This window comes from Akebia trifoliata, chromosome 3, assembly GCF_017979445.1.
Source record: "Akebia trifoliata isolate Shusen 1 chromosome 3, ASM1797944v1, whole genome shotgun sequence".
NCBI classification, from domain to species: Eukaryota; Viridiplantae; Streptophyta; class Magnoliopsida; order Ranunculales; family Lardizabalaceae; genus Akebia; species Akebia trifoliata.
The window spans coordinates 7,926,542-7,941,202 of NC_141377.1; the positions used below are offsets into that span (position 1 = coordinate 7,926,542).

The 14,661-nt window shown below is 32.7% G+C and overlaps 1 protein-coding gene across 3 annotated transcripts; it reads left to right on the forward strand.

The window, feature by feature from the left end:
- The first annotated feature begins 9,452 nt into the window (after window positions 1–9,452).
- Window positions 9,453–14,119, forward strand: LOC147405860 (uncharacterized). Of its 3 annotated transcripts, none has more exons than XM_086433734.1 (3): window positions 9,453–9,609; window positions 12,129–12,195; window positions 12,286–14,119. In XM_086433734.1, the coding sequence occupies exon 3, from the start codon at window positions 12,334–12,336 to the stop codon at window positions 13,612–13,614; it is 1,281 nt and encodes a 426-aa protein (XP_086289860.1). In that variant the 5' UTR covers window positions 9,453–9,609; window positions 12,129–12,195; window positions 12,286–12,333; the 3' UTR covers window positions 13,615–14,119. The 3 variants fall into 3 exon arrangements, with proteins under 3 accessions (XP_086289860.1, XP_086289861.1, XP_086289862.1); XM_086433736.1 differs by lacking the exon at window positions 9,453–9,609 and adding an exon at window positions 9,714–9,734; XM_086433735.1 differs by having other exon boundaries at window positions 12,129–14,119.
- The last annotated feature ends 542 nt before the right edge of the window (window positions 14,120–14,661 follow it).

Genomic DNA, 14,661 nt, shown 5'->3' on the forward strand with positions numbered 1-14,661 from the left:
ACTCGCCTAATTTTCTCTCTTCTTCTCACCAATTCTTTTCTCTTTTCTCCCCACTTAACAATCCAAACAAGAGAAATGGAAGGAACTCATTTGTTTTCTCTTCTCTTCTCTTCTCTCCATTTCTCTTAATCAAACACAACGTAAGGGTGTGTTTGATAAGTGATTGTTGCTTATGAGAGTTAGTAATCCGCACGGGGTTCCGACTCTCAAATTGTTTTGTTGTTTGCATAGTTCAACATTCACCCCTTCACCATGAGGGGTGAATGTTCCCGCAACCCATTCTCTATCCTCACTCTCTCTCTCTCTCTCAATGAATTAGGGTTTCTAAGATGGAAGGTTCATTCATTGTTGATTGATCCTTTGATTCGTTACCATTATTGATCGTCTTGAATCGAACAATAATGGCATCGCCTCTTCCACCAAGCCCTACAATCAAACAATAGCGTCGCAGGTGAAATTTTATGACAAATCCTCAACCCTACAATCAAACCCTATTTAAGGGTTTATTCATTCTCCCATCATCCACCATTCTCCCATCATCCACCAGACATGGAAGTTCTAATTAACCCTCATTGTGAACTTTTGATAGTTGAACTTTAGAGAGTTGAACTCTTGAAAGTTCAACTCTCACTCATCGAACATACCCTAAATCTTTTCGAAAGCCTAAAATGCATATATTATGTGAAGTGGCTACTTGTATACCAGATAGAATTTATTGGAGCCCATCACTTTGGAAATCTCATATGCACTCTTTTAATATGATTTCACTACTAAATAGGCAAATTATAAAATAAAAAAAACCTTTATTTTTCTTTTGAAGGAAAGAAGTTTTTCCTCTCTCTTTTATATTGAAGGTGTAGACACCCCAATTTATCTGGACTAAGCTAAGAACTCATAGTACCTAGCAAAATAAAGGCTTGATCTCAAAAATCTATCAAAAGTCCAAAAGAGGCCTATTCCAAGAGGGCCCAAAGCAAAGAAGATAAAATTTGACCTGGTCCATGCCTAAGACATAGATTAGACAAAAAAATTTACTATGGCTGGGGTACCCCAAGGACCCTTGAAATTTTACTCTAATCATTTATGCCTCAAACAAGGGCCAAACTGCTTTCTCTTATTTTCTTGATTCTCACCCCCATGTATTACATATTTTGTTAATGTGTTTTTACACTGTAACCCTCACTAATCACTCCAGTTCTTTCATTGTCAAAAGACACTCAAGGTAAATTATCCTTTTTACCCTTTCATTAATCATTTTCAAAGTTTTTTTCCTTGATTTTATTCTAAATTTGTGAATCCTTACGGGTGGACTCCTTGTGGCCTTCTCAAGAGTCAACATTCCTAACTTTAGTTTGTTGAGACTCAAAACAATATAATTTGACCAAGTTCAAGGGACTTAAGACTATTTTACACATAAAAAAGAACGTGTAATGATTTTGTAACTCAACCTGACAGGGTAACTCAAAAACTCAACTGATGTGTACCTTGCAATAATCGTAGATTTTTTTACTTGGGATATACAACCGCACATCCCCATAGCTGACTTTTTTCCTTAGAAAACTCAGAACCTTGACACTTAACAAGAGTATTAGACTCAAGCAAGTGCTTGATTTTTTAAAAGCAACCAAGAAACACCTTTAAAGTTTTTGAAAAATAAAAATAAAAACTTATAAGGGCACACTTAACACATCTTCCATTCTTTGTTATTGAGCTTCTAGAGGTCCTTGAACTTCACTTCTTTTAACTTCTTTCACTCCTTCCTCAAGTGTGTGTAAGGTGAAGATGGATGGATGGATGAAAATGGATCAAATAAGGAGAGGACAAGAGTTGAAGGTTGATTCAACTAAGATCATGGCCTCCTATGCCTTGATAAGGACCAAGGTATGTGGGAGGCTGGGAGCACAAATTCCTAGGGTTTAATCAAGCCCAAGTGAAGCCAATGCTTCAAAATATAAAGAAAAAAAGTTGGGGTAACAGAGACCTGTCGATGGCACCAACAAAGAGATTTAAGGGAACATGTTTAAAAAATGTTGCAGTTGCACAATGTCGGTGGCATCAACAACAAGCCCAAAAACTACCCAAAAATACAGTTTCTGTCAGTGAGGTGTTCAAACTTGAAGACTTGACTTATTTTGGGTGCAAATTCTTACTAAGAAATGGGTTTACCAATTTGCCAAAATAAGTGAGGTTTCAAATGAAGTATGAGAAGGTTTGTATGGTCCATTTACCTGGTTAGGCTATGCACCTAATTGATCATTTTGTATACGAGTCTAAGCTTGTGTGTTGTTATTAGTGTCTTTACATGTCTTTCAATGCGAACAGACCCGACACACACCAAAGTCTCGGGATTGACAAAAAGTAGTACTAACATAATTGATTTAAGTTGAGAATGCATATTTATTCTTGCTCAAAGACAAGGAGAATAAATATCATGATGAACACAAGAGCTATCATTACTTCAATTACATTTTTTACGTAAGTTGTTATTTCTTTTTTGAGAATTTGAGAGGTTTCTATCAAGGTTTTTACAGGAAAAAAAAATTTTGAACTCAAAAAACAATTGTCAACCTTGGTAATATTTTTTCTAAGTTCGACAATTTTATCGATGACCTCGACTCTACTGGAAAATGAAGTTTCTGTCAAGGTTTTCCATAGAAAAAAAAAACTGAACTCAAAAAACAATTGTCGGCCTCAACAATATTTTTTTCAAGTTTGACAATTTTATAGGTCACCTCGACATTGCTAGAAAATGTAGTTTCCATCAAGGTTTTTCACAAGAAAAAAAAAATTCAAACTCAAAAAATAATTGTCATCCTCGACATTTTTTTTTTTTTTTTAGTTCGAAGATTTTATTGGTCACCTTGACACTGCTAGAAAATGTAGTTTTTGTCAAGGTTTTCCACAAGCCAAAAAATTCAAACTCGACAATTTGTAATTGACTTCGACAATTTTTAGCAAATGTAGAGTAGAGCTCGACAATATTCAATAAATGTGTACAGTCAAGCTCAACAATTTTTTTCCTACACACATGTTGTGTTTATGTAGACAAGGTTGGTTGAAATTGAAAAACTAATAAAACAAGCAAAAATGATTATGGGCTTACGGTTTCAAAAAACAAATTGTCAAGGATAGTGCATAGGAAGTGGTGTTTGTACAACAAACAGATCCAATACTCTTGGGTTACTACATCATGTCATGCGTGAAACTAAGATTATTTTTAAATTTACAATTTAAATTTAAATATTTCATACTCCAATGTGTGATATTTTATGGTTTTGGCTATTTTTTAACAAGCATTCTTCCCATGCTCATTAAAGGTCATTTGGTATCATTGGTAATACGTCTACATCATAAGAAGATTGTCCTGGTAGATAGTTTGAACTTTCGCTCAACCAAGACATACCATTCAAAAGTGGAAAAAAAATTGTAAGTCGCAATCATTATGCAATATTGGCATTTATTTTTAAATTAGTTTGGATATAATTAATCATTTTTATTTTGCAGTTGAAAGTTTTATACCATGTTAAGGCGATGGATAAGTTGGATCTTGGTCTAATTGAACTATTATAGACTATCTAGATCCACCCCAACAAGAAACAATGATGATATTAAGGCAATGTATATTATTTGTACATCGATTTTATCTATGTGACACCTAATGTATATGATTCGTATATTTGACGTTCTTTATATGGTATAAGTAAGTAAAGTAACCAAAAACAACATATTCTATTAAAAATACTTTAAAAAACAATTACAACTACTATCATTTAGCAACTTACGATTACAAATGGGTTCATTACAAGTTGTCCTATTATGACCATGACCTCCGCAATGACTACATTGTATTGGGCAACTTAGGAGAGCTTGAGATTCAATCCTTCATTTCTTAGGTCATCCTAGTAGTCAACTTACAATCGACAAGTTTGCCATGATTGGGAACTGAATGAATGATTTTCACTTAAGTCATACGAAAATTATCCAATGTGAAGTAATTACCTCTTTGATATTCTAAAATCAAATGATCGAGAGTGTTAATTGCAACACAGGCAAGTACACAAGGTATATTTGATTGCTATCATTCCTTACATGTGCATGTTTGTTCATCAACCCTCATAGCATGAACAATATCGTCTCTCACCTCAACCTCCTCTCTATTTAAGAAAAGAATGTTTAGCCCTCAAGATTTTTAATTGCGTTATTAAGTAGATCATTAACTGGTGGAACCAAAAAAGTTTACCATTGTGCAAAAATTGCCTTATGTTTGTGCATTTTAACCATCAACTTCGATCTAATGATAACCAATAACTGAATAATTGATAGTTGCCATTCCTATTAAACCCTTGTCATGATCTGATACAAAAGTTAACCTATGTGAATTAGAGAATGAATTTCAATTGCATGATAAACCACATCCAATTATCATCATTTTCATTGAAATATATGTTTCTCTCCATCAATAGCGATAACCACCAGTAAACATCCATTAGTCGTAAAAGTCAAATGAGTTTTATCCAAGACAATGAGTGGGCGACAATAATCATAAAATCCAACCATACTAGCATGAAATGATATAAAACAACAAAAAATGATGTTCTGGTCCATTTTCATATATAGCAATGCTCTACGGGTTTGTCTCTTATATCATAAAACAATATCAAGGTACCAAATTATAAGCCTCTTTGTAATTTACAATGCAATTCATTTATCAAAATTTCTTTTGCTCTCCAACATTTGACATATGGAAGGCGGATACTGTAATATCTCCTTATGTCCTTGACCATGTCACATGATTTGTATTTAGGACTATTTTTTGATTTGTTTATCACCAACTTTGAGGTTATATTTTTTGTTGTGTGATGACTCATCTTACTTGCAATTCCTTTATCACATGTATATGAATTTGTCATCGTTTTTATTGTGAAATCCGCAACGACCATTGATGCATTTAGCCTCCATGGACACCCGTTAACTTTGCACTTTACAGTTATCCATATTAAATCATTTTTATGAACACCATAACAAAGTTGTATGCAATTGCATATTGCCTCAATGCTTCTCGGAGGCTTCTTTGTCACTAAATTCTTGCCCTACTCTAAGAATGTTATCTTCAAAAATCTTGTTAATAAAGGTGCATCCAATTGCATATTTTCTTGTGGTGGTTGCTGACTCATTGCATCAACTGTTGGATCTCTATCAATGCCTTCAATTGCATTTCCAACATTAGCCACACATGTAGATATTGAAAGTTAGGTTGGAATCCTTCTTGAGGGGGCTAGCACATATATATACATTCTTCCTTATGCTCGATACAAATCAATCAATGCAGACAATACTTTATCAATCAATAGATTCATCAAAAGTTTGTTATTTCCAGGCATAAAGTTCTTCAAGCTTCTACATCATCATATCGTGTATTAGTAATGTCTGACACTCTTTGTTTAAAAAGTGCCAAGGTATCATTACAATGTATGGTTTCTAATTTCAAATTATGGTCGCCATTAATGTATGACATGGATCCATCTTATTCATTAGTTGAAAATTGACCACCGAATCTCAAAACAACATATAAAATATCTTTAGACATTGTAATGAAACCCGATGAAACAAAAATGCAATAATTTAACAAGAAAGTAAATTTGATTACCGTCGAGTTCGACAATAAATTTAACTAATTGTCAAGTTCGATATTAATTTAGTCGGGTTAGACAATAATAATATAAACGAAATCATCAAGGTTGACAATCACAATATTTAAAAAAATTCGAGTTAGATGGTAATTAAAACAATTGTCTAACTCAACAATACATTATATTCTAAAATTGTTGAGTTCAATAATTATTACAAAAAATTATTGAACTCGATAATACATTATATTCTAAAATTGGCTCATTTGATAATTATTAAAATAATCGTCGAACTCTACAAAACCTTCTATATTAAAAATTGTGGAGCTCGGCACTATAATTTTGACTATGCATTTTTTGGGTTTTGCAAAAAACACGATCTGAAGTTCGTTTTTTTGCTTCTAATGGCAAATATGCACTGTGATACCTTTGTAAAACACTTGAAATAATAATACCTAGCTAGATTGCTTAGATCTTAATAATAATAAAAACGGTATAAAAAATTGAAAAAATTACTTACTTTCATACGTATTGCATTCAAAGAGGAAGAAATATCATGGAAAATGATGGATTTGGAGCAAATGAGTGTTTTCTATGTACTTTTGGTAGAAGAAGAGTGCCAATAGAGACCAAAAGAGAGTTCTATATAGATAAATGATATTTTCATTACTTCACTGTTGAACAATGGCGGGGAACCTTGTTAGCAATCTCCCGTTTAATTCTTGAAAATTTCACGAATTTTTCGTTTTTTTTCAATGAAAGTATTATTCTTGAGATTATTGAACTATTTTGAATAATTCAGGAATTTTAAGTTTGAACAGAATAAAATGTGATTTTTACGAATTTTACGACTCTTACGAATTTTTATAAAACTTGGTGGGAATAAAATGTTACTGTAACTTGTTGTATGTTGTAAAGTGTAAACTTGTAAGTTGTGACATGTAACACAAGTCGACTTTGAAGTGACTATACTGCAAAATTTGGAGGAATCTACATTTTTACGTGACAAATTTTCCTTTTATCTTAAAAATAATAATGACATGACCCTCTACATTTATTTAAGATTACACCTTAATTTTTCAAATGGATGATTTGTCCCTTGACTTTGGTCTTCTTTTAAAATCAATAACCTCAATGTCCTCGTCATCATTATTACCATCACCATAGACATCACTATCACTATCATATGGTCGAATTTTTAATTTTGAATTTTTAAATGAAACGGATAATACACGTATAAAGCATATGTCACATATTTTTCATTTATTGAATTTTTGGCTGAATTTTAGATCGGATTTTTAAATCCAAAATCAAATAAAACTCGAATTTTTGCAGTATTCCGAATTCCTAACAAGGGCACGAACGAGGCTGAGGGACTGATTAAGAAAGTTGTATTTACTAAATGGACTATTTAGCTATTCCTAAAAGTCAAGGACTAATTAGAAAGAAATCCTTTTGTCAAGGTTTTATGAGTAATTTTTTTTTAAATATTAAATATCTCTAATAGTCATCAAAACGTAGGAGTATTTTTAAATCATAAAAAAAAAAAGTAAAAATAAAAAAAGAGAGAAGGAACATAAATAACACAAACCCATTAAAAAAGTCATTGTCTGAACCTTAAAGACGTGACTGGGACATCTCAGATTTCAAATTAAAACATTAAAGAGTCGTGCAGGGGACTCACTGCGTTTCACACTGTGCTGACGAGGAGTTGCGTACATAATCACAGATGCTTTTGCCATGTATCTCGAAGAAATAATCTATGGCCACCTCATCAATGCAGTGTGAAACACAGTGTAAAATAAAGTCACTCTAGAATTTTCCAATATTAAACGTTAGACCTATGTAAGACCAAATTCGATACGAAGGGAAATATCTTATCTCCATCTTAAAAAATAATAATCAATATATCGATATTTTGATGATATATTGAAAATTACATGATATTTTGAAACTAAATTAATTTACAAACATGAGATTCCAATCATGTAAATATGAAATCCTACCATAGAGATTTGTCTTAGAGATACGTGATAAATCTTTGGAATACATGTATTTTTATCTTTGACTTGGATTTCATGTGTTTCATGAGTTTTTTTTTTTCCATTAGTTTATGTATCCTTATTTTTTATGTCGAAAATTGTTATATGAAGGATAATAGAACTGTCATTTTTCATTCGAACCTAAGCATTCCAATGGGTACTCTCTACATGACACTAAGAAACCGTTTGGATACATATAAAATTTATTTTTTGACTTTTGAAAGTTGAAAAGTTGAGTCGTGATAATCTGACCAACCTGACATGACAAGTTCAAGAACGGTAGATATGCGTTCCTCATGATATATTGCTGCACTTTCCCATAAAAATGAATCTCGATGAAATTGTGTATCTTGAGGAGCGTAAATCTATGATTTTGAACTTGTCACGTCAAGTCAGGTCACGTAGTGGATTGAGTTTGCCACATGGGGTAGTCAAATTATCATGACTCTAAAAAATTATAATGTCTATTTGAATTTATTTTAGAAAATTACTTTTAAAAGGTAAAAAATCCTTCATTTTTAAAAAGCGAAAGGAAACTATTTTCTATTTTTTGGGGTCATTTTCTTCCTATCTGCTTTCTACTTTCTATTCAAACGAGCTCTAAATATGATTTAATTTAAGATAAATTTTTCATTTTAGCATTCAATTTGAATGAGTAGGACTCCAATCTATATATGTGTAAGAGCATTTTTTTTTTACCATTGCTACCTGAACTAAATAAAAAAAATGAAATTCATATTTTAGACCAAAGTATTATAAGGTTTTCAACTTTTTTTCTATTTTAATACGATAATCGAGGCATATTTGACCTGTTAATATCTGACAAACCTTATAATATTTTGGATAATTTTGACACACACCCTAAAGTTTGATGAGAACTAGAGACATCCTTTGATTTTCAAAATGATGAGAGATTAACAAAAATGATTGAAATGTCTCCAATTTTTTTTTTTTGTTGCCAAAACCTATTTGATATATTGGTCTAAAAGCCTATTAAACCTCATCTTTAATCCATTATCTTTTATTCTTGCCAAAAATCTTTGTTTTTTTTTCCTCCAAATACTTGTAGTCTTCAACCTTTCCCAAAACCCTATTATTGAGGTTTGAAGGTTGAAATACATAAAATCTTAGGTCCAAGGAAAAAAATCATTTCGATAAACACAAGGGCATGTTGTTCATTCCTATTAGTCTTTCGTGAAAGACCAAAGTCAAGACCTCAAGTTATCTGTTTGAAAATCAGGATAATTCTAATTTTTAGGGGTACATCAAGCAATGATTTCAAATCTTGTTCGAGACCAAGACGACTCAGCCTAATCATCTCAATATCTTGGCAATATTTTGAAAATCTCCAGATGATCAATAAAATTTGGTCAAGTCAACCGGATTTTCATACATTTTATTAAAATGATTATTATTTATAATATAAATATTTAGTATCAAAATAAAAAATACATCTTGTAACTAGTAATCTTTTAATCTCTCTTATTTTAATAAAAATATATTAATAAATAATTATTCTGAGTTAAACGATTTATTTCATCTAAGACTAAGAAAACATGTATTATACGAGTCAACTCGGTATCCGTCGGAACAAGAGAAAATTCCAAGTTTTAAAACTCAAAAGCTTTATAACTATAATTCTCTATTAAAAGGGGGGCAAAATTGAATTTCTCACCAAACGATTAATTAACGAGAAAATGATTCTAAAGATTTTGAACTGTTCAGAAACCGTTTCTTATGGTGGGTCCCATTCTTCACGCTTTGCGTCTCACTTTCTGTTTCCAAAAAAAAAATCTTATTTTTAGGGAGTTTATATTCCAGCAAACAAACAACGCAATTGCAAACCCATGTCGCTTGCATGATTCTGAACCCAAAATTGGGAGGAGATTTCAATTGGGTTTAATTTTTCTTCAATTTCTGGGTGGAAGAGTAGCTGAATGGTATGATCTTTGACATGTTATCTCCAAGTTTCTACATTTAATTCTCTCCAATATGAGTTTTTCTTTGTAGATATCAATTGGGTTTGCTTGTTATCCTGTTATGGGAGATTAGGAGTTGCAGAAAGGTTAGGATCTTGATGGGTTATTTCAAGTCTGTTTATGTTTTAGGTGGAAAAAAAAGGATTTTTTTAGCTGAAATGGGTTGGGTTTTATCATCTTTTTGTTGTTTTTTTTTTCCCCTTCAGTTATTCTGATTGGATTAACGTTGTAAAGTGTGTTTTTTTTTTATAAATAAATTTCAAAAAGGCTGTCTTGTTATCTCATATCTGTTGCTGGGAATTGCAGTAAGGTATAAACTTGATTGGTTTTTTTTTTTTTTTCCTTTTGTTTTTGGGTTTAATTTGACAGAAAGAGGTCAATTTTTTCATTTGTTGTTTTGTTTTAATTTCAGAAAGTTATAATTTTTGTGTCTAGAAGACATTTTTTATTGATTTCCAATGTGAATGGAAATTTTCGGACATCCAGGATCTTTAAATTTCGGTGCAACCGTTTGTTGGATGAGAGACGAAGCTTGGGCCACTACGTGCAAACTGGAAAATTCTACATGAAAATTTGACAGGTCAAGGCCCATGAATTTTAGAAACCAAAATTCAATGTTCCCTAGATTCGGCGGCTAGAGCTGTCAAATTTCTCCCATCCTCCATTAATTTTACGGTTTCAACCCATCGGAAGAAAAAATTCGAAAATGAAAATTTTGACACCATGGTTGGTCAAATTTTACACAATTTGACAGCACTTGGGCCGTCGAATATAAGTTCCCCACCCCCCCCACCCATTCTTATTTTATTTTGTTTAAAAAAAAGGGAGTATTTTTCTGTTGTATTGGTAAATCTAGGAGTCTCTTTATTTGATTAGAGCAATCTCAAGAAGGAACAATCTTGATGGGTTTTTAAAAAATTATTTACCCTGGTGGACGAATTGTTCTAAACATATGCATGATCTGGTGGGTTTTTTTTTTGAAATATTTTGTTGAATTAAAAAAATATCCTTTAATTAATATCTTGAATGTGAACATGATTAAATTAATGAATTAATATTTTTTATCTATATTTTGTTTTTATATTTTAAAAAAATTATATTTTGTTTATATTTGCCTGGTCTTAGCCTGAAATGGTCTTTTTTCTTCCATTCTACTATTGCAAGACATTGAGAAGAATGTGTTTTTCTATGGGTGTTTTACAGTTCTTCGTTTCCTATTGACGGTAGGTTAGCTTTGTTTATTTATAGACTTTCTTGAATGCAAAGGTTAGGGTCGAAGAAAATTGTTGATTGATGTGTGTGTTTTTCCCTTGTTTTTTTAATTTTTATTGCAAGGCACTACAATAATGAACAATTCATATGGATATTCTCAATCTATTTTATGTATCAAGGATACTCCATTTTCTAAGAATTTTCCATGTGTGTTAAACACATGCTGACACACTTCTTCAACCAAATTTTGTTTTATTTAAATATTATTTTTTCAACTACCATTTATGCTTTTTTAATATGATTTTATTGTCTTTAGTTTACAATAAGCTGTGATGATGATGATGATGATCAGCTTATATAAATACATCCTTTTTGTATGACACACTTAAGATGAGTAAAAATTTTAAACTATTTCTCAACATTTGGAATTGTAAGTATGTGACAACAAAACGATTATGTTGGGCTCAGTTTGTCTGGCACTTTGTATCGGTGTTGGATACTAAAACCTATGGGTCTTTGTTACATACTATATTGATTGTCTTGACTTTATAAAAGAAGATTTTTCTTTGTATTGAACTTCATGAAAAAAGTTCAAATGTGGATCACATTTTGGATCATGTGGCGCACAAAATGCTATGTGTGTGTCTAGTCAAGCCTCCGAAGTGCCAAGCCATATGGCACACTATGGAAGGTGCCACATATAATACCCTCATGTATGCTTAATCTTGCTTGCCTGTCTCCACCTTACCCACTCCATAGCCTATGTCACACTCACGCACACTGAGCCTTGTCAACCCTTAACACAATTTCCAGTTTGTCTTGTACATATTAACATCAAATACGTTTATACTTTAGGCATTTATTGCTTTATTTTTAGAGTTCTTGAATGGAAGAAAATCACAAACTGAAAAAAAGTATGATAAGATCTTTTTTTTTTTTGAATTATGATGACAATTTCTCCAAAAGATCTTAGTTCTCGGGTCATCCTTGTAGAAGTATTATCCAGATTTGATAGTTTTTATAACTAGACCACTGTAACTAGTCTCTCGGGGAGGTTTTGATGTGAGATCTGTTCTGTTTTCATGATCTCAGTTTTGATTTGACATATTTGGTTTTTGACTCTTATTCTTATTATAATATATCTGAGGTGCTAAAAAAATTTGATGATTGATGATCTCTTTGAAATTTGAATAAATTGGAGATACACGAATTTCCATACGTCTCAACAAAATTACTTTCTGTCTTAATTTCATCTTCCCTTGTTTCAGGTTGACATTCTTGTGAAGATTTGGAGTCAAAAAATAGTATCTTTTTCAGAATGAAATCAAAATATTGGTGAGTTCTCATCTTCTTTTTATATGTAATGTTGAATCGAAATTAGTTATCCAAACAATTTGACCATAGCATTGATCTTCAATCCATCAGTCACTGACTTTGGTTGGCTGCGGGAGTATTGTTGTCATTCCTGGTATAATGGATGACGAGAGGATCGACATCCTAATGACCCCAGAGAGAACTAAGCCCAGAGATGGTAATTTAAGGAGGAACTCGATGGGAAAAGCAAGTACTTCACACAGCAGAGAAAAGATTCCTCCAAATTATCTCAGTGCTTCTTCCAACTCTTGCCATGAGTTTTGCAAGTATGGAAGGAAACACCCTTTCGAAGCAAAGGGAAAGCAACCTATATTGGAAGGAAATCTAGTAAGAAGTGTAACTCCAATTGATAGAACGAAGAAAGAAATGATAAAGCCGAAGCCTTCACTTGAGCTAAAAACTTGGGTACCCAAAACGATTAAGCGAGAGACCAAGATCATCAATAAAGAGTCTTCGTTACCATCTGAGAAAATAGTTATTGGTGCAAAACCCGTGATTGCTTTGAAGCCAAAGCTTGTGATGACGAAATCCTCTCCAAAGCCGTTGAATTTTTTGGGAGGCCCGAGCAGTAGAAGTAGCGGCGACATCACCTCTAAAACAGGCAAGAAGAAAGCATTGGTGCCGCCATTAGTTTCAATGTCCCCAAAACCTTCTGTTAACAGAATCTCTTCTAGGATGTTGAAGGTGGAACCCAAGCTGCCCAATGGTGATAAATACAAGGAAAAGATCTTATACATCATCGAACCCAAACCTGAGAACCGAAGTTTGGAACCCACTAAAGATGTAACTCTTACGAGTTGTTCATCACCATCTTCATCATTGTCATCATCTCCGTCATCCTCATTTTATGAGGAAGAAGAAAAAGTGGAGTCTGAATTTACACTTACCGAGGAAAGCATCGCTAACAAAAACAAGAACGAGATAGAAACTTCGAAAGTGGAATACAAGAGGAGACCCAGAAGGGCTACAATGGTTCACCCCGAAGATAACGATCCAAGACAAAAGCTAAATTTTACGATAGGAAAGGTTGTTAACCTTAAGGTCGAGAGTAGTAGCCCAAAGAGACTCAAATTCAAGCAAGGGAGAGTACTAGGGGACAACCAAAATGAAACGGGTGACCGTGGGAGGAAAAACTTTAAGAGGAAAGAAGTGAGTGATGTTGCCACAAATGGTACTAAACCTGAAACTGAAAAGGTCGTTCTGAGGCACCAAGACATCGAGGGAAAGAAAGATGAGCAGGTTTCGTATAATAATGTTATTGAAGTGACAGTGAGTAAGCTCATCGAGGCCAGGAAGGGCAAGGTCAAGGCCTTGGTGGGTGCTTTTGAAAACATAATATCCTTGCAAGGGTCCAAACATTTGGCTACTAGTGGTGGTTGAGTTGCAAGAGTAGTTTTCCTATTTACACACCATAAATTGTTGTTGGAAGAAATAATTCAAACTAACCAAAGCTCTAAGGTGATGTTTTAGTGGGTTTTAAAGGTTTGTGAAGGTTAAGAAGTGTAAAAATGAAGATTTCATAGGTGAAGTGAGGAAGCTTTGATCAAAGGATTAAAGGGTTTTCTGTAATCAGTGACGTTGACATGGTCTCATGCTTTAAATCTCTTTATACCAAGGTGATCATTTACTTTATATGAGATTCTTACCTATTTCTTCATTTATATTCCACAAAAATAAGCCCAAATAATGTTGGATGGTTCAATATATTTCTAACTTCGTTCGATTTTTGGATGGATTAAGATGATAATTTATTTGATTTTTTCATTTTATTATGAGCTTGAAACATGTTTTGAAATCTTAATTAATGATATATGAGGTTCAAATCCTCTCGATTACAGTACAATCAAGCTCATTTAAGTATTGTTGCAAAAAAAAAAATCAATTTCTTTTTCAAAATTTAGGAAAAATTCGGTGAATAAAGGGTTGCTCGGCTAATTCACCAAATTAATCCATGATTCTCCAAATTAATTGGTGAATCATTGAATCGGGAAAAAAATTATTGTTCTTTTTCTTTTTCTCATTGATTGAATGAGCCCTGTGCCTCTCTTTATCTCTAGGAAATCCGAATTTCAAACTGCATCAATTTTGTTGCTTAAAAACGATATAATAACGCTGTTCATATATATATATATGTATTTCCTCTTCTGATTGACTGAATCAGCCCTCTGGACCTTTCTCCATCTCTCAAAACCCTAATTCCATAATGCACCAATTTTATTGCTTACAAATGTCATTTTTATTATCCTTGAATCCAGCAGCTACTCGCTAAGGAAGATTGATTCTTTCAAACACAACACTGGACTGAAAGAACTCACACTTACTTCATTTCTACAGATTTAAGCTAGAACCTAAACCCTAAAATTAAATCTAAAGGCTCTACAAAAGAAATGTTGAGATTTTCCATCAAGTTGCTACTGTGATTGGCCT